This window comes from Artemia franciscana, chromosome 11 (genome assembly GCF_032884065.1).
Source record: "Artemia franciscana chromosome 11, ASM3288406v1, whole genome shotgun sequence".
In the NCBI taxonomy this organism is placed as follows: Eukaryota; Metazoa; Arthropoda; class Branchiopoda; order Anostraca; family Artemiidae; genus Artemia; species Artemia franciscana.
In genome coordinates, this window is record NC_088873.1 from 26808910 (window position 1) to 26830174 (window position 21265).

Sequence of the window (21265 nt, forward strand, 5' to 3'; positions counted from 1 at the left end):
AACAAAAAAAAAGATCTAAAGATGCTGCCGGAAGTCTCTAAAGCTGGATATTGGACAAAGTAGCCAAGATAGCTACACTCGAATTAGTTTACATTAGATCAGTGCGATTTATATGCAGCTTAATTTCTATCTTAGTCGTCGTTTTATGGGGTAGGGGGGTTTTCCCCCCGATAATATGAAAGAATTTGTAATTTATTAAGTAGATCTAAAAATAATAATTGCTGATAATAAACTTGTATTTTCTCTTACCAGTTTTATTTTTTTGCCGCAGCATAAAATTGGACTAGGTTAAGAGGAATAATTTAAATTAACTTTCTATCAAATTGGTGTTTATGTGGCAAATTACAATAGTGTTAGTTCTATTTAAATTTTGATAGGTTAAAATATTTACTTGTGCTTGCACTCGAATCAGGACGCAAGGTGATCAGCTCTCTTTGGCGCTAGGAGGTGGCATATGGTCACATTCCATTAGGTTCAGGTGTGAAAAGACAGAGGAGGCTACTGATATGCTGGCACTGATTTCATCAGTGCATCCACCATGAATGTCTCTGATTGAGCCTCGATATTTAAACTTATTATCAATTAGCTCAAACTGGCAGTGATTCAGTGAAAGAGGTAAGTAAAATTCATCATTGGTCACCATCTTCTTCTCAATTCTGATCTTCAATTCGTCGAGGTCAGCTGCTGCAGATACTCTCTGGAACATGTTCTGCGTTTTCAGGAAAGAACTACTTATCAGCAAGATATCTTCCGCGTAGCCCAAATCAGCTACGTTTTAATTCAAGCTTGCGTTAATTTAAGCGTAGCCTTGCATGGCTTTCCTCACAATCCAGTCCATTATGAATTTTAAAAGTCCTTGGGAGAGGATGCATCCTTGTCTCATATTGAATTCGATATTGAGCCAAGACGAGAGCTCCTCATTGGCTTGGATGTAGGGTCGTTTGTATTTATAGTATGCCTGGATTAGATGAACAATTATGGATGGTACTTCATCTCCCAGCATTGCCATCCAAATTCCACTACGAACAACCTAGTTGAATGCGGTGACGAAATTGATGAAAACTGCTGTTGCTATTTACTGATGGTTGGCCCTATGATTGACTATCTGTCTCAGCGTCAAGAGCTGATCGACGCATCATATGTCTGCTCTGAATCCATCTTTATTGGGCTGGGTTGTCGAGTTTCTTGCAGATCTGAAACAATTCGGGAGAACAATAATAAAGATCTCTGCAGCAATGCTATTTAGGAATATACCGTGTTGTTTTTGCACGCAGTTTTTTTTTACCCTTCGTGGATACCGGGATAACGACAGAGTCTCTACAATCCTGGGAAAAGGATTCTTGCTTCTAAATCGTATTGAAAAGGCCCTGAAGTCCCGGAGCTAGGCTTGGGAGTGCTTTGAAGATTTCAGTTTTGGATCGAGTCAACTCCTGGTGCTTTGTGATTTTGAGTTCCTTGATGACAGCCTGACTCTCTTGTAAAGTTTCTGGTCCAACATCGAATCCGACCAGTTCCATCTTCCCTAGTGGGCCGATTAGAGAAGCTATAGCTATTTACGAAAATATTGCTGATATTGGAGCGTCGGGATAGGAGGATTACTCTGGACGTCGTAAGATTAAGTAAATTCTGTGAGACATCCATCTTTGTCTATTATTGTCCATACGTGTGAGGAGGGTACTAGCATTACTTCTTATCGAATTTGTATGATCTCTAATTTTTACCAGAGGTCTCTTTGAGAAGTTGGTAGAATCTCCTCAAATCTGAGTGCCTTAAGGCCTTCTGAGCATATGTTGTCATCTCTGGTGGTCTTGGTTAGCTGATTTGTGGCATTGCCTCTTGAGGTCCTCTAAGTAAGACCACTTACTATGCAGAAAGTCACACGTGTTAACTTATTAAAGAAGTCGTCTATTACGAATTCTCAAGAGATTCTTATTGGATCATTCATGGCAACAACCGTTAATGAAAAGTTAAAGAACATGGCATCGGACTTTGCAGTCCTTACCGCCGGTGCTGATATCCATTTCATGGCCCCCTTTTTTTTTACTCCCGTTTCAGATAGGCCAAGGATGTGCATGTCGTTGCTTTTGAATTTTTCAGCAATGAATGTTCTTGTTTTCCATACGGTTCACGGGAATATGCTTTACTGTCTGGTATTCAATCCAAGACAGCTGCTTTTACGCGATCCCCTCTATTTCTGAGATGAATGCCAGGTTTTATTTTAGTATTTCTGTACTAGTCGACGAATGTTTTTATTCTGATTTCGAAGCGGCGTGTGAAACAAAAGTACCACTGGACAAAATCAACTCGGCCTCTTTTGTTTCAACTTTGCACATAACGGAAAAAGTATTATTCACTGTAAATTGTTCATCAGAACAACTCCGATCACAAAATTTGTTGATTTATAAGGCACTTGCAACCTATGAAACTACTTAAGCAAAAATATATCCGAGTTCATGGCTTTATACTATATCCAAGGATCAAAATCTGCACAATCTAAAACCAGTGCATGAAAGAAGAGAAGTCAAGTAATTTCCGTTCGTCTCGAAGACTTTTTTTTTTAACCCAGCAAAGAGTCAGCATTCAGCTAATCAGTCGGCCAGTCGAATCACGTCCAATAAACCTTTGTACTTTGAGAATAATATACCGTTTCATGGAAGAGATGAACCAACAGTTCATTCAAAATATGCCTCTACTCGACACTTTATATGCCCTCGAGCCCTCATGTTTCGATTTCCTAAATTTATCTTGACTCCCATATATCTATTCTGTCGTGCTAAAACTATTGTAGTTAGTTGGTACTTTGTCTGTGACCATTCCCAGAAATGAATGATTCTTCTTAGCATCATGACATGTGAAGGGTTATTTGCGATTGACGGAGGGAAATGAAAGATTCAGTGATCTTATGATCATGGCTGCCGAAAAAGAGGAGGTAAAGCAATGGAGTTTGGATAGAATCATTGAAGATTTCTCCTATTGGATTTCTCCGATTGTTGTACGACGTTTTAAGTGCATCAAAAAATTTTTTTATATGCAATTTTGTTACCTCTTTACGAGTTGGACAAAAATTGTCCTTTTTACGAGTTGATCAAACCCGGTAACCCCCCCCCCCCCGTTCCGGAATTACCGGTGTGCGTATGGCCTTGATCATGAATCACATGCTGACATGTAATATAGTATTAATCAAAGGGATTGAAATGATAGAACTGTGTGAAAGGAAAGACAGTTCTTCATATTATGATAATAAAAATCCAAACCGTTCAATCCATAATATATTGAAAGGCATTATAAGAGATCTAAAATGCTAAAAACTCAATCTAAAATGCTCGAAACCCTCAGTTTAACACCTCAAAAGACTAATAATAAAAAGATGACATATAAAGATCGATTTTGCTAACAGATTCTATTGGATATCATTTTCTACGCTTAAATATTAAAAAAAAATTATTTGACACATTTGAACATTGAGGCACTAGAGGTTAAACTTAAAATAAGAACAGCACATGTCATGGTAAAACTGGCAGCGGGAATTAGACTAACGTTCGAATGGGGTTAAAACTATATTAGATATGCACTCGGAATGGAAGAAAAATCAAGTTTTTTGTGCAAAATTAAATATAATGAACGTAACCACCATAAAGGATGGATTAAAAGCAATTGTCAACCACATAGAGTAAATTGGACCGAGTTATATGAAATTAATAATGAATCATTACAATTCTGTTGTTTTTTTTTTTTCGTGTCTAAAGTTTTGAATGAAAAGTTTAAAACCGTAGAATAAATCCCACTATTTTTATTTCTATATCTAAATTAGGCTAATTTATCTTTAGTTGTCATAATTTAGTTAATTGCACTTGAACACGTTAGAAAAACGCTTAATGAAAAAATGCAGTTATGGCTGAAAAAATAGAATATTAGGTTGCACATCTGGTGCAGCACATTCATTGAAAGCAAAATTTTTCTAGAGTCTCCCTAGAAAGTTTTTGAAAAAAGGAGGTTCAATCGACCATCTATTTTGGTACTGCAGACTTTTTATAATAAAATAAAATTGATACCCTCAGTGGTATTTTTCGAAATGATGTCATTCTGAAATAGATTCTGGAAATTGATAGTAGACACACACACACAAAAAAAAAATCAAACTGTGTGTAGTTCAAGTCAGTTTTAATCGCAGTACAACGACCGATGCTTGTAACGCATATTGTATGTGAATGGTGACAACAGCGAGAATAGAAACTGACAATAATAAGTGTTTCGGTATATTTTCGATTTCACTGTTCTTTTCAAGAAGAAGCATATATCGTTGGGAGATTGAGCTAAGAAATTCTCTGAAATTTCTAACTGACATTGTATTTTAACTAAGTTGAATGATTTTGAAATAGGTTTGGTCGTTTTGTTTTTTTGAGGAGCACTTATCGCCCTACTGAATTACAAGGTGCCTGGTATTATTCCCAAATCTTAAAGCATAACGAATTAAGCTTTTTCTTAAAATTTACTGTAAATCTAAAGGCAGTCGAGAATTTATGAAAAGATCTATTGATAATGATCAACTTATTTTAACCTAAGTTGTCATAATTTACTTAATTAGACATGAATACGTTAGAAAAATGCTTAAATACAAAGCTATCATCGAAAAAATAGAAAGTGAATTTTAGGTTATTTTAACCTTGGTTACAATTTTCAAAAAGTCAAAAATACGTGAACGAAAACTTGAAAAATCCAGAAACGGGTGAACAACAACTTGAACGGTCTGAAACACGTGAACTCAGTTTAATTTAACTTAGGTTAAACCGACCGTTGCTTATGTTTAAGTGTTTTTCTGACTTTTTAAGAAACATTTTCTACAAAAATTAATTTTCTAGAAAAATTATATAGGATATTATATTATATTCTGGATTATATTATAATTTCTTCTTAATCCATTTCACTAATGTACTACTTTCTTTTTTTACTAGAGAGACGGTAGACCTGTGCCGCCAGATCGAAGCTGCTGGGGCAGATTTTATTACTGTTCATGGCCGAACTCCCAAACAACGAAGTGAACCAGTGGATCTTGAAGCTATAAAAATCATTAAAGAGTCGCTAAATATTCCGGTAATTGCTAATGGTGATATATATACTATTGATGATGCTGAAAGAGTTGGCGAAATAACCAAAGTTGATGGTAAGTCCTGAGAGAGGAAATAAAAAGCTTGTTAGATGTTATGGTGAGCTAAAGTTAGCAATTAGAAAGTATAATTGCTTTTATAGCTACGCCATCAAGTGTATAGTAAGACAAATGAGCACCAATGAACTTCTTTTTGGGGATGGGCTTGATCAAATTCATTTAAAATAGACGATTCACTAAAATTTTTTGAAGTTTCTCAAAAACCCTTATGTTTTGGGGTCAAAGCCTTCTAGTTCCCCTAGTCTCCCCTCCAAGTTGTGAGGGCAAGAAGTCCCCAAGTATGAAAGGAGGGGTGTGAGTAAAAAACCTGCCAAAAGTTTAAAAATTTAGCAAAAAGCCAAGAATCTATGTATCTCTAAATTCTACTCACCAGTTGTGAAAAATACTTATTTACATTCATGAGAACAAAATTTTAAGCTCTGGATCGAAAATAACAGTAATTCTAGTGATGAAAAGATAAAGTTTGCTGAAGCGTTTCCCCCTTTTTTTTCTTGTAAGTTTTCGATAAGTCCGTATTTCTCTAGGTGTGTGAGCATTATGTTCTCTCAGTTAATATTTTGTGATTGTAATATCAGATCCTTTTATCTGATAATTGAGTTGGAGTTCTCTTACAAATACCAAAGTAAAATTTTCTGTTTTTTTTTTTCAATGTAAAATAACGCGAAAAATATGTATGAAAATAAAGCGCTAAGCATGATAATAAGCCAATTATCCTGCGAATATTTTCTTACGAAAATCGCAATGCTAATTGCCATTTTCTGCAAGAGATTTTTCTATTGTGTTTTATGTTCTGCTGATATTTACAATATTCGAAAAAAAAAATGTAAAATAGACCAAGACTTGACATAGAATCCTTTATTGTATATTTAGAGGTTCAGCTAAATACCAAAGCTTTTGGTGATTTCTCTAGAAAAAATATGGAATTGAATGAAATTAAATGAATATATGGAACTTAAAAGTTATGAAATTGAATTGAAAGAGCCCATGTATTGAATACTTAGGGAGTCATCTTTTTCAGTTAAACACCAACTCTTTTGGTGATGTTTCTGGGAAAAAATGGAACTGGCCATAATGGACGTTATAGTTCTCTTACATAGATCTTATAGTAATAAAATGTCATTAGTCTTATAGACAGTTGGTTAAAGTGCTGATCAACTGAATAAAACCACTAAAAATATCAGTTAAGCTCCACGAGTAACCGCGCTAGTACCACCAATGCCGAGTAAAATTCGAATAGTTTAAATTCAGTAGTTGCTGTGTAGAACAAGATGCCGGCGGTCGGTTTTTTATCAAGGGCAACTTAAACTTTCACTATTACCTGTTTAATTTTTCCTCTAGATATATTTAGGTAAAATATGTGAAGGTGGTTGGTTAAATTAAATCCATAGGCTTTAGTTCAGAAACCTCGTCCATTTTCTAGTGATAATTTTTAAGATAGAAGTTTTTTTAATCTTAGTCCTGGTGGTTTTCAAATTATTTTTTATAAATATCCAAACTTTTAGCTTGAATAGTTAGATTCTTACTTGATAGAATTAGTCTCCGATAGCTGCTTTAGTTTATATAGATAAAAGGATAAATGTTTGTTTGTTCTCTCAACTAAAAAGTAGTTATCGATTTTAAAAATGTATAGTTTCTGGAATTTATCTAATATGTTCATCCCACTCCTAAAATTTTATGATCGAAAATTAGTTGTATATGAAAGATTATTACAGATCAAAAGGCAAACTATTCTAAAAAATGAGAGTTCTACTACTAGTTCCTACGAAAAGCTGATCCAGGGGATTAGGAGAGGAAGTTCCTCCAGGCATGGAGCTAGTTTTAATTTTACATTTTCTATTTACATTTTAACGTATCTCTAAATTACTAATGCTTTCCCTCTTGGCTTGGGTTCAGTTCCAATTCTTGCAATTCTTACCTACACTTCAAGAATCTATAAAAAAAAACCTTGACATTTTAGCATACAAATCTATCAAGCAGGAAAAAGAAAAACGAAAACTGTAAAAATTCTTGCCACGGACCCTCTCTTCTCAAAATCCTGGATCTGCCCCTGAATCTAAAACTACTGTCTTGCCTATTTGTATAAATAATTTGTGTCTTATTATGTATTTTTGTTTTAATTCCTTTTCAATAAGGATTATTATTTCATTTCGTATCAATTCTTGTGATGCGTTTCAAAGTGACATGTTTGATGATAAAAATACGAAAGATTATATTTTTTTAATGAATATTAAAATGATGAAAGACTTGATGAAACTCTTATCTGTCTGTTTTCTAAGAATCTTTACTTAAGTAGATTCCTTCAAGTCATTTTGTGGGCCTCAGTGTCGGCTGGCCGTCTCAAACGCGAAGGGCCAGTTAGCGAATTCTCCCAGTGGACTAACCACCATAGAGAGATATTGATAATATGTGGCTTGACAATGAAATTTGATGGAAAGACAATGAAATTTCACGTCTTCAGCATTGGCACGGTCTTCAGTTAGTTCGGGTAGCACTACAGGGGACAATCAACAGCTGTCAAATTTTTCAAACGATAGTTTCCCTGGTTTTGTTTTTAGCTTTTTTCTACCGAGTTTGCTCGAAAATTTTTAGGGACTGTCCTTTCCTGAACATTCAAAAGAAAATTCTGCCCCCTCTAATCGAAAAAATAAATCCACACGTTCTAATGATGTAAATTTTATTAAAACTGAATATATTTATTTATGGCACAAATAAGGAGAAGTTGAATGTTTTTTTCAAGATTCTCGGGAAATTGTGTGTCGGCTTTTAGCTTTATGTGGTTTATTTGGATCTCTTAGCGAAACTGTACCCACCATAATCAATTTTAAATAGTTTGGCCTTAAAACTTGAAGAAGTATAATAATGGACGAGATAGGGCTATCATTTGAGGTATTGAATTCGCTTAAGTTCTTGTAATAATTTATATATATTATTTATCGAATCGCATCTATTATCGCTTTTTTTGGGGAGGGGGTATCTCCTCTGAGCTTTTCATGTGTGTTAATTTTCATTCATAGTAATATTCATTTTAGGAGTTATGTCTGCTAGAGGAATGCTGGAAAACCCTGCCATGTTTTTTGGCTATGCAAAAACTCCTCGAGAATGTGTAAAACGATACATCGAAATAGCTCAATTGAAAGAGCCCCGTTTTATGACTTTCCACCATCATTTAGTTTTCATGTTAGAAAAATCCCTGCCAAAACCTAAAAGGAAAGTATTCAACAATCTGCGAAATAAGGAGGCGGTCTTGGAATTCCTTAGTGAACATTACTTCGCACAAGATGAGTAAGTGTGGAAATTATGATAATACAAAATCAAGTACCCATAGAAGTTTAAAGACTATAAATTAAAGCTAGTTTTTCCAGCAGGGCAATTGCACGAAGAATGAAGCCTGGAAAAATATTTTAATATCCATGTAAAATATATTATAACATTAAAGATGAAAAACTTTTTGAATACAGGTTTATGCTGCAATACTGGCTGATTCAGATGTTACTACTAAGTCATTTTGAAAATATAGCTAAGTCAAGAGACAAAGCTGGAACCTTCCCCTATACCAAGAAAAAAGGAACGTGCCAACATCATGCAGTGGAATTGTAAATAATCACTGGAAAATAAAACCTAAAAATATAATCTTTGAAGTTCAATTCCGTAAATTCCACCCTAAACTTGGCCAGAGGTGGAACGAAGCTGATAGGGTGTACGTTTTGGTTTTATGGATGTGATCTTTTGTCAGTGTGATTTTAATAAGGCATTTTCTAATGATTGCAACCCTGAACGGGTGGTTTTTCTGTTTAAGAATATCAGTGGGTACTGTGTGTACGTTTTGAATATATTTCTATCAACTAATGCTGTTACTACTAACAACTGACTGCAGCACAAAGCTACCTGAGGCCAACACAACTACGCACGATCCTCCTCCATCCCAACTGTTCAAAACTCTACTCATTACGTCTTCCAATGAAGATTCATTTTCCTTCAAATCATTTATCATGACTTCACTCCCCCCTCCCCATTTGGGAAGACCTGTTTTCCGTCTAGTCGCAGATGAATGACCAAAATGCCCATTCTCTTTGACAGTCTGTCCTTCATCTTCCGTAAAACTAGGTCTAGGCTGCTTAACCTTTCTTTCATTTTAGACCTAGAAAGTGGGATCAACTGATCTTTTTCATACAGCTTACTATTTGATATGCGGTGAGTCAAAGGAGTGTCTAAAACTATATTGATAAAGCTCCTCTTTAAGAAACATCATTGGCTCTCTAGACACTTTTTATGGCACAACTATAGGGTCATCATATTTTCAAGTGGAGAGTAGCAACTTTGATCCAAGAGAAATTGCAAAAGTCACAAATTCAAGTGGTTATCCCATGGGGAGACAAGCTCGAAAAACTAGGCCTAGACAAAGATACAATAAAAAACTTACACTACAATACAGAGTTAAACATGACGGTAGAGATAAACATGAAGATACAATTGCACAACAATAATATGAAAGTAGCAGCTAGCCCAGGATCTTTCAGTAATACTGAAAAAATTGAAAATTTCAATATTATTTAATATTAAATTAATACTGGAAGATAGCTGAGAGGCCCACAATCACCCAGAGCAACAAACCATACAAATAACTTTGCCTTATTAAAAAGATGCTTAATTAAAATAATCCTGAACTAAATGAAATTTAAGTTTCCTTTTTGTTAAATGGCTAGAGGTAAATTTATCAATAAGAGCCTTGTGAGCATCCCAGCACCGAGCTATTGACACAAACGGAGCGAATTTAGATCTCTCAGTATTATACTTGTCAATGTAGATACTCTTTTTTTTTGTCGAGTGTTATAATTATGTAAATCTTGTGATTGGGAGAATAAACTTTGACTGAGAGAAACATGGCGGTAATTTCTTAGTGCCATAATTGAATTTGAAAAGAATTGCTCCAAAAGTAAATTGTTGAGAAACTGGAAGTATATCTAGATAAGTATATAAAGATGCTGTAGAAGACTTATTTGGAAGTTCAATAGGTGATGGAATAAAAAGTTTAAGGATTCTTAGGGCTTTATTTTGTAAAATCTGTATTGGTTTAATATGGCTTTTAAGTGTAGATAAATATACTAGAGAACAATAATTAATATTAGTCTGAATCAAAGCATAATAAATACTTCTTAAAGCAGAGCAGGGTAAATAAAGCTTCAACCTTTGCATTAAACCAACATACTTTGAAATCTCTTAGCGTGGTTTTTGAATGTGTGTTTTAAAAGATAAGCTTTCATCAATCACAAGTCCAAGGTACCTTGCCATTTTCACCCGAGATATTGATAATAGGTACTTTGAAGAAGTCAATCAATCAATCAATCAATTTATTAATACTAAAAGAAAAACTATTACAAAAGTAAAGCGGTTACTAAGCCCAAGAAGCTTTGCTTGTAAAAACTCGGGTAATACGAGGGCAGATATTAGACTTTCTGCCGTAAATTATGAAATTAGTTTTTGATACGTTCAATGCAGTAAAATTTGAAGAACACCAATCAAGAACATTAGAAAATGCAGTATTCAGTTTTGCCTCCAACTCCTCGTCATTCCTCTCAGAAATTGAAACTGCCGTATCATCAGCAAAATGACTTGTTTAGGTAATTCTTCGAAATCGGAGGTTTTCTATAGCCTGAAAGGTTTGGACCCCACTCAATGTTTCCTAGACGATGACCGTGTCATTTTAGTTTCAGTTGAGATACTTGTTGTATACTCAGTGCATTGTATGCTATTCATGGCTTTGTCAAATGCTGGGGGAAATACCTGGTGATGATGTTTGATTGGTCATACTATTCTCGTCTCAATTCATTAGTAGAAGTTATCTTCACCTGCCTGTATGAAAGAATCAAGCAAATAATCAGTTGGATACTACTCCAAGTTGGATAGAGGAGTCACATCGTCTTTTTCTTATGGACATAGAGATTCTTAATCCTGTTGAAATTGAGAAACATCTTTTTTCCTTTTTTTTAATGATATTATTGTTAAAGAACGGAAATGTAGGTAGTTTAATTAAAGTCAACGGAATAATGTTGTCAATGTTGACATTATCGAAAGTGACGTGTCCCGTGCGTTTTTCCGAACCACTTCGCATAGAAGGGAGGGTATCGGAAAATTGGGATGGGGTTCATTTGGTTGAAAAACTTTGAGATTGCAATTTAACTCAAAAAGATTCATAAGGCAAAAATGTGCTTTGGAGGGGGGGGGGGGGGTATTTACATTTTAGTAGAAAAGGTAGACACTTTGCACCTTGTTAAAATTTTAATAATGAGAAGAATTAAAAATGTTTGACGGGACTGATCAAGAGGATTCTTGTTATCTCTAAGCACCCTGTCCCCTGTACTGCCAACATTTTAGCAAAAATTTTGTCATGTTGTGTCTTTTTTAAACCAAAATCGTGAACAGATTCTCTTCTTAGTTGAAAAATGACTCAGTCGTCTCTCGACATCTTAATCTACTACTTCAAAGCTGTTCACTGACTCAGTGCTTTGGAAGTCCAAGCTTTGGAATTTTGGTGACTCGCGGAAACAGCGATTTAAGTGCTTTCTGGGTGCTAAGTGATTGAAGCTCTAACTCGTTTTTTGTTTGACCAAAAATGGTTTCAGATTGAAATTATATCAACCTCTGGGAATTGTGTGTCTAAGTTCTCTTCCTCCAGCTTTGCAAAGAAATTTTTGTCTTATATTTTTGTTAATCTTTTAATGCTTATGAAAAAAATATTGTCTTTTTTTTAATACTGATCGCACTACCATTATATACTCTTCGAAAAGGAGAACCTACATTTTGTGGGCTACTGTTTTTGAAAAAAAAAAAAGATTTATATTTCTTTAGTTAAGTCTGAATGTGGCATTAGAAATTTCTCAAATATTTGTTGTAAGAATTTTGCTTCAAAAACTGCTTTGGATTAAGTCATGAGATTCAGATACGCTTCGGAAATTGCATGTTTTAGCATTTGTCTCTGTGTTGTAGGCCTGCTGTTGGATGGGAGTACATATTAAGTATCAATGGACTAAAATAAAGTTAGCCTGGCTGCTCAAATTTTTTCTTTGTGGGGGGATTTATTGCTTGTGTTTTTTTTTTTTTTAGACACAACACCGTTACCAGTAAAGTTGTTGATTGCAATAAAGAGATGCTGCTACTACTACTAAAACCACCAGCGAATAACTCACTGCAGCACTAAGCCACTTGATTCCACCACAGCCACTACACTCCTTCTACATACCAGTCTATTTAAAGCCTCCTCTTTACAGCCTTTCAAGAAGTACTAAAACTTCCAATTCTTGGACGACCTACTTTTCGTTTGCCCCTAGATGATTGGCTGAAAAGGACGATCCTTAGCAATACAACACCCTTCATCCTAGAATGTGTCCCTGCCATTTCCATCTTTCTCTCAATATAGCATTAGATAGCGGGGTAAAACCACATTTTTCGCACAGCTACTGTATGAAATACTGTGATTCAGACGGGTACCCAGTACCCATAGACAATTCATCTGGAAAAGATCAAATAAATCCGGATCCGTCTTTCAGAGTGCCTACGTTTCCGAACCATACTTGACAAATGCCATTACTGTAGTTTCCAATATTCTAATCTTGGTTTTCATACTTATCTTCCTGTTCTTCTAAAAAGATTTCAACTGTGAATAAACACCCTGGGCCTTGGCTATTCTATTTTTAACATCTTTACTCCATCCCCCGTCTTTAATTATAATAATACCTAGATAAGTAATGCTGATCGATGTTCTCCACTCCTTGATGAAGAAGCTGACCAACATCATCTCTACACCTTTACTTTTTCTCAGTCAAAACAACTTAGACTTCTTATATTAACAATAATTTTCAAGTCTATTCTTGCGTCCTGAGCTCTCAAAACATCCCTAAAAAAATAACTTTGCTAATATTTTTATCTAGGACGCTCGAATCATCAGCATAATCTATGTCAGGGGAGTTTTACTTACGTATTTTAAATGAGGATAATACAGATTGAAATACCAAATAAGGAGATACAGAGTGAAAAAATACATATAATGTGGTGAAGACTGAACCTTTTCTGAATATTAAAAAAGACTGAAGTATGATTCTGGTCTGGGTAGGACGAATATTTTAGCTCTACTGTTGATGCATTGATACTTTGCTTGAACAAATCTAGTTTAATTTTGGATTCCAATCATGAGCTTTGGTGGTGGGACTCGTGCGTGTAAGCGGTATGTTGTCCAGGGTCTCGTCAACGCTCTGTTAATATATATTGTGGGTTGATAGGAAATTTGGGATGGTGTATTGTAAAGGAAAAAAAAGCTGATTGAGGTTAAGTGCGTTTGCACATATTTCATGGATCGTTATGTTTCCTAATTTGACCTCAAAAGCGGTAAATCTTCGCGTTGTTCTAGCTAATCTCCAAGGGGAAGGGAGAATGGCTCACATATGGGAGACCAAGTGGTCTTTTTAATTGATCTGGCTTATGGGTGCCAATTAATCCTGTTTGCCTTAGTTTATATTTGATATGGATTTTAGTGTGAAAAAGAAGCAGTTTAGTGTTTCTTGTAAAATCATAAACCTTTTTAAAATGTTACTTTATTACTTGGAGTGCTGTTTTGTGTTCATTTTTGCTGGGTTTTATCTCAACTAGATAATAGTACGATGCTTCAAACGTTGGTTGTTCGAAATCCTGAAAGACTAGTGTCATAATATCAAGGATCCTTTTCCGTTGAAGCTCTTTTTTTGTACAGTTAGCCTATTCAGAGGACTATTTTTTACTCATGTTCGAAAACCTGCTGATAGTTATTTGGGAATTTGCCGCGAACAAACAACGGCGTCAGTTTAATATGTTCCTTCTGCTCTAAGTTTGTTTTTTGTTTTTATTTCAGATTACCTCGCAGTGAAGGCCCATGCAGCTAACAACTGTGTCTTTAAGAAATCACATTTCGCTTTTATCTTAATTTTGTACTGAAAATTAAGCTTCGTCTTTGCCTTTTCTGAGAAAACATTGAAGAAAAAATGGAAGAAAAAAAAAAGAAGAAGAATGTGTTAATTCCAGGCTCTAGTCTTTGAAACTAGTGGCCAAACAGCAAATGAAAATTTTCGGATGTTTGTATTATTATATTTTTATATGATAAATATTTTACTTAAAATTTTGCCAAATGTAGCCTATTGAGGAGACTATGCGAATAGAATAATTCCAAAAATAGGGATGTTCTTTCCTATCACAATAATAATAGGAGAACTAATCTATAAGAATCATCTCTGTCTGTACATTACCGTCCTCAGTGAAAACAGAAAATGACTAGATTGAAACTGTGAAAACGAAATTAAAAAAGCCTTATAATCCACAATCCAAGAGGATTGAGCTTAGAGATGGGATGTTTTGGAACTGTCTGCGAAACCTTCGATCGCAAACCTTCGTCTGCAAATCACATGATAATGCAATGTTTAAAAAATTTGTCCTTGTTTAAGGGCTGTTAAGACTAATTAATAGTATTTTGGGGTCCAAAGATCCTTCGTGCTTAGAATTCATCTCTTATGATGATGTGGCATCAAATATCCAAATAAAACACAAATGAATAAAAAAATGACGACACAGGAAAATTGCGAGCAAATTACGATGGTTTGACAGAGAAAGAGAGAGAGTGTGTGTGAAAATATTGGATACGAGATTTTCTAACGGGGTAATTCATTGACATTTAGCCAAATGCAGTCACTTCTTGGAGGAACGCGAGTGGTGTTACTTTTTGTCTCACCACGCTGACTTAATTATGCAAGTTGATTTTTCGGAACAACTCCAATATTTATAAGAGAAACAAATTTGGATTCAAAGCTAAGATAGGAAATTTTTTCTTGTGGCAAGTCCTCTTCCAACTCTGAATTTTGGTGTTCCATTTCTGTATTAGAGATACTTAGATTTCTTTTTTTTTTATACTTAAGAACCAAGAACGTTGTTAAGTTTCACTTTTGAGAATAACGATTTTTAAGTTTTATTTCTATGCATCTACTTTCAAAACATTCTTGACTTACTCGCCTTATGTCTCCTGCTGGGAGCTGCTTGGTATAAAGAATGACAACAGATGTTTGCCAACGCAGACAGGCTGCTGGACCATAGTGTCTTCCATCGGCCTCGCTAGCTTCAGCTAGCATTGATAGGGTCGAAGTTGCAGTTTGTTGTGGAGGCAGAATAGGCGTTGAGACCTTCGACGCAGGTGTCCAAGCCATTTCATATTCTACTAGGCTGCTTTGATCGAAAACACAAATTATGAGTTTACCAATGGTTACTAGCCTGCCTTCTTTTTTGGTCATTTTTTACATGTTTCCATTGAAAACTCTTCACTGAAAAGTTTTCCTCTGAAATCCTGTTTTTTTTGGCGGGTTTGTGTATGATGTTGTTTCTGTTTGGGCTTATGGAGAATTTTCACTTAACGATTTTTTGGCACGTCTCAACGCGCTCGACTGGAATTTTCAGTTCACATTAGAACTCGAAGAAAATCACAAACTTCATTTTATTAGATGTCGTAATTTTCAAGAAATCTCCGAGCTTTGAGTTTTTGGTACCTCCATGATTGCCTTTGTTAAAGGTCCATTGCAAGTGTTCACAGAGGCAGTCGAAATTAAGAAATATATACACCAAAAATAGCCCTTAAGACGAGATACCGGAGAAACTTATTTAAGCTCCATTTATAATGAACTTATTAAAACCGATTTTAATGGTTGTTTTTTACTGATTGTTTTTATTTGTTTAGCTGTCATTTTTTATAGTATTTTATTATTTTTTTGTCTTTGCACTGAGGACGGCGGAGCGGAGGTCTTAGCTGAAATATTTGTTTTGCATTTTTATTTTTTCACTCGCTGGAAATATCCTCATTTTTTCTCCCGCTTGAGTTTTTTTCTCACTTTGTTATGCTTAGCCAGTATGGTCTTAAAAAATATTTATCGTCCGTAAAATATGATTTTAAGTTTTTGAATAATGTATCTATTCGTTTTCTAATTGGTTTGAAAACATATTCTTGTTTCACAGTCGTTGTTTTGATTGATGGCAGGAGAGAGTACTTAACTAATGAAAAAAGTAGCCTTCTTAAGTCTAGGAACTTTGACACCGTTCGTAAAAATAAAGTACGTGTCCTGGATTTAAACTCGAGATGTCACGCTCCTTTGCCAGGACCTAGAGCAATATGCCAGAAGGCATCATACAAGAATAGCAATATCATTAATTTGATAGACGTAGTGTGAATTATTCACTGCATCTGGTACCATTCTAAGTGATCGATTGAATTCATGCTCATATAGAATCTCCTTAAGAAGGTCTCTGCCAAGAAGGTCTACCCAGCCTCTTAGCTTCACCTGCTCCAGAGATGGCACCAAAAAGTGTCGTTTTTTGCCATACGAAACTTTGATCTGCGTATCTTGACAATCCAATGATCTGCTAAGGGCATCGAGGGGTTTCAGGTGTTTTTTTTTTCCAAATTTCGAAGAAAATTTCCAAGATTACAAATTACTGTTGAGTTAAAAGTGAATAACAACTATAACTCCTGAATTGCTTTTATTTGGGTATTATTAGCATTATTCTTATTTCAAACGGTTTTATTATTTTTGGTTACTACGAGCCAAGGATCGATTTCTAGTTGGTTGCAGCTCCTGCTGCAGCAGTGATATAAGGATCAGGTACGGAATGTTTATATATTAATAGCTAATTTGATAGAGTAAGAAGTCCAAGATGCAAACTGAGAAAAAACGTTGAAAATTCGATAATTTACATCTAAACAAAGGTGCACAAAAAGTCCCGGCAGCTTAAGTAACTCCAGAGGAAATGGACACCGAACATTTTCATCCATCATTATCACGAAGATTTGGACACTGTAGCTTTGAAGCTTTTCTGTAGTCTTCAGGACACTTAAGGTCACCTAACACCAAAAAGACATTGCTTAATCTGGCAAAAAGGGACTTAACAGTTGTTTTAGGGGGGTTTTCAGGAACCCATTTCAGTTCTAGGGATTCAGTGGCCGCTCTGTTCTTGTTATAGTAGTATGCTATAAAATAAAGACTTCTAAAGCACTGTAGAAGACAATTGAATTGTCTGGGGAACGAGAAAATAGCACATTATAGCAATGTGCATAGCACATTAAAAAAAAAATCAATTATGTGTATATATGAATCGAATTAACAACGCTTTTTGACAACGAAGGTCCTTGCATCGACCCTGCAGTGTGTTGTTATAGCTGAGTTTGAACTCTTGGTGCCGCAGCGCCACCACAGGACAACAACAAAAACAAAACAACAACTGGTTAGGATGTATCCATTTTAAATTCTAAACTCTTATGTTGATGTAAGTTGGGGAGAAGAAGAGGGACAGGAGCAGTTTAATATTGCACTAATGGACGGCGACTAATACAGAATGCATCATAGTTCAGCAGCTTCTTATGTTTATGTCAAGACAGGACGGAATAAAAATTTTGGCTATCAAAAAACTACCTATTGGCGAAGCATCTACAACAGTACAAGCTGAGATGTAAAGTTTTGATGATTGTGTTTGCAAAATGGTGTCAACGGTGTTGGTCGGCTTTTACCACCCCCTGGAAAATATCCCCCTGCGGAAAACACCCCCACCCGGAAAATACACCCTTGGGGGAAATACCCGCCTCGGAAAATACCCCCTCCCCCCTGAAAATACCGCCCAGAAAATACTTCCTCGGGAAAACACCTCTCTGGAAAATACCCCCCCCCCCCGTGGCTGGCTGGTCTCAAATCACTTTTGACTTATTAAAAAAGACCTAGAAGTCTCAATTTTTGACCTAATGAGCACCCTCAAAAGTTTCTGAAACCATGAAGAGGAGGTGTGGATAAGCAAGGGACAGTCCCCCTTCTATACGAAATAAGTTCTGCTCATCTTAGGGTCTAATGCTACCCTTCACTTTCATAATAATACCGTAGACCAAAAGTATTCTAAGAAATCACAATTTCGCATTTTGCTCTTTTTAAAGTTTCTTCAGTACCCCCCTTGGCAGTAAAATGTACTCTTTGACGTATCTCCAAACTACAAAAAAAAAAAAAAAAAAAACTAAAAACCCATTGTAGAAATTTAAGTGTCTTCAAGTTTTGTAATTTGTCCATTGCTTACAGACAGTATTTTGTTATTGAGAAACATAACAGAGACATTTTTGCGGAGTTTTCTACAATGGGGTGAACATTGTCTTGGAGAATTTTCAGTGGGGAGTAATTTTTTTTAGAATAATTTCCTTTCAATGAGGATTTATTATCCGCGGGAGGCGGGTATTTTCCACGAGGAGCATTTTTCGGGCGGGGGAGGGGGGAAAGGAGGGAGTTGCCAAACTCCTTATTATAAAATGTTTATTGACTAGAATGTTCAATTTAAGTTTTACTCGTCTTAAGGGTTATTTATTCATTTATATTAGTACATGTTATCTTTATACTTGTTTTGATAGTTTATTAAAGAACTAAAATGTAATCGTCGAACTAAAACGAACTAAAGCAGCTTAAGAACTAAAATGTAATCGTCAGCATTCCCTGATGTTTCAACTTCATGCCATATTGTCGATACATACTTTGCTTGGTAAGGATTGCATATAGTCGAACATTTCGGTCGTCAGTTAAACCTAATGTTTTACAAAATAGCAATTTGACTGCTGTTAAAAATTGAAAAAAAAAAAAAAAAATACCGAACACGGATATAAAGTAGTGTTTAAAATTCTAGGGTTATAGCCGAGATGAACAATAAGATGAACAATTGTATAACATAAGATGAACAATTGTATTTCGGGTAAAATCGTATTTTAACAATATCTCTACCCAAATATTTTACCAAGAATAATAATAAACCAATCCCGATCGGAGCATACCCAGATATCGGCCTGTAACAATTGTTTTTTTGTTTTTTTTTTATGGGGGAAAAGTCGCTTTTTCTTCCATTAGCAGTTCATATAGTGACAGTGCCCATGTTTTCTTTTGATTTAAGAAATAAGGGCAAAATTCTTGCTTGATTCCATTTAGTAACTTTATTTCTATTGGATTTTCAGAGTCGCTTCAAAATTACCTGTATCTCAGGAACGCCTCCTACCCGAATTCCCTTCAAATTTATCAACTCATGATGAGAAACAGGTACAAACAATGATGAAAACCAACGAGATCAATGAATTTTTGGACACAGCCTAGGACTTATGGCATTAGGGGATGGGTGGGTGGTAGAGTGCGGTTAAATTGGAATGACACCGAAATTAAATGAATAATATAATACAAATATAGAATTGAAATACTAGAAATATTAATATCTCACCTCCATCAACCAGCTATATCGGTTTCAAATTCTGGTTATGGTAGCCACTATTTTTGGAATATATCTGCAAAGACTGTTTACACAGGGAGAGTTATATAGCCTTACCAGAACAAAAAGTATTTCTAACAGTTAGTTGTGCAATAGATTATTTAGTCAGTACTAAATTTTCTATTAACTAGAGTGCTTAAAGGCAATTAAGAATGCGTGTTCTAATGCTATAGTAATCACTAAGACAACCCTGGTGATTAGCCAATGCATTAAGTAGGAATTTTTAAGAGATTAAATTGTATCATAAGGGTTGGAATGCCTTATGACCTTATATTTATTCTATCAAACATAAGGGTGGACAGGGATATGTTGCTGGCACCTCGCAATCACTCCAGAAGGCTAGAGCGTTATTAATGCTTAACCAAAAGCTAAATACAATACTAACATTGAAGATTTTCATTGGCTAGTTCATTTTTCTACGTCACTCCAGGAATACATGTTTTGGGGTATTTGACTGTGCTGACTAAAATGAATCTCACAAAATTTTGATTCGGTGCGATGTACGGCTGGGAAGGAGAAGGGGGGAAGTGCCTGTACAGATATAAATTGGTGCAGATATAAAGGGCCTTAGGTTCATGTTTAAAGTCGAAAATAAATAATTTTAAGACATTTTCGCTGACTTCCATCCGCTACTTTTTGTATGGCTTCTAGTAAGCTAGTCGGACCCAATGACTTGCTCTTGTCTGGGTTTAAAAATGGATATCTCATCGTAATTTGGTAGACAAATCCAAAATGAAACTGTTTTGGTTGTGTTACGACTTGAAATTAACTTCAGAAATTCGCAACGTAACTTAAATTCTTCGCGACATACACCATAAGAGCTGAATCTATTGAGTTTAGGTTATATTTTATTAGTCCTTTGTTTCGATCAATCCAACATTAGGATTTTACTTTTAAAGTTTTTGTACTACCTACTATTATCCCAGCTTATAAATCATATGTTCGTTGTCTGCTTAGCTTTTTGAAAATTTGGTAGAATACTTTTTTAAAAGATCAACTGAATTCAGTGCTAAAATTTACCGAAATTAATTAATTTTTATAGCATTCTGAACTAAAAACTGAAAATTTCCTGGAAAGAGAATCATCATTCTTTGCTGTCCTTCCCAACAATCTTTGACTATTTGTTCAATATGATGTGCCTTAGTGAATAAATAATAAGTGGGAAACCCATATTTGTATACTAATTTAATACTCTTATTGACTATAAGGAGAAAACTAACGGTAGAACTGTTTCCAGAATACTTGGAGCTTTTGAAGGAATAACTGTATGGTGAATTCGTAGGATTGACTGAATTAGTCACACCTACCCTTAAATTTGACTCCCGCCCCCTATACTTTTATTTCTTTAAGATTATGTCGCCATATTTTATGTTATTTAAAGAAAATGCTGAATGGACTCAAATTCCAAATTAAAGGTCTTATTTATAGATATAGACATCTACGCAAAGAGGATATTATTGAAACAATTACCCTTGTAAGCGAAAATACAATTTAAAAACAATAACTTTAGTCACCGTGGGATTTTTTTTGTGACGTCATGTCATTGCAAGCCGAAATGAAATTGCAAGTCATTGCAGGCTGAAGTGATCAGAATTGAAAGCAGTTTAAAATGACGTCATCGAATGAAGCTGCCAGGTAGGCGGGGCCTAACAGAACGTACTGGTGTATAAAAGAGGAAAGCAGGCAATCAGATTTTAATTCATTTTAAGAAGTGATGAATAGCCACTGATAAAATAAGTATGAATGTAAACAGCCAATATTATACAT

The 21265-nt window shown here is 35.2% G+C and overlaps 1 protein-coding gene across 3 annotated transcripts in view; it reads left to right on the top strand.

Annotated features, from left to right (window-relative positions):
* LOC136033029 (tRNA-dihydrouridine(20a/20b) synthase [NAD(P)+]-like) overlaps positions 1–14306 on the top strand; it is a 61194-nt gene extending 46888 nt beyond the window's left edge. For all 3 annotated transcript variants that reach the window (XM_065713586.1, XM_065713585.1, XM_065713587.1), the window contains exons 5-7: positions 4953–5161; positions 8194–8446; positions 14043–14306. In XM_065713586.1, the coding sequence (XP_065569658.1) occupies positions 4953–5161; positions 8194–8446; positions 14043–14073 (493 nt within the window). In that variant the 3' untranslated portion in view covers positions 14074–14306. The remainder of the gene's footprint in view (positions 1–4952; positions 5162–8193; positions 8447–14042) is intronic.
* The last annotated feature ends 6959 nt before the right edge of the window (positions 14307–21265 follow it).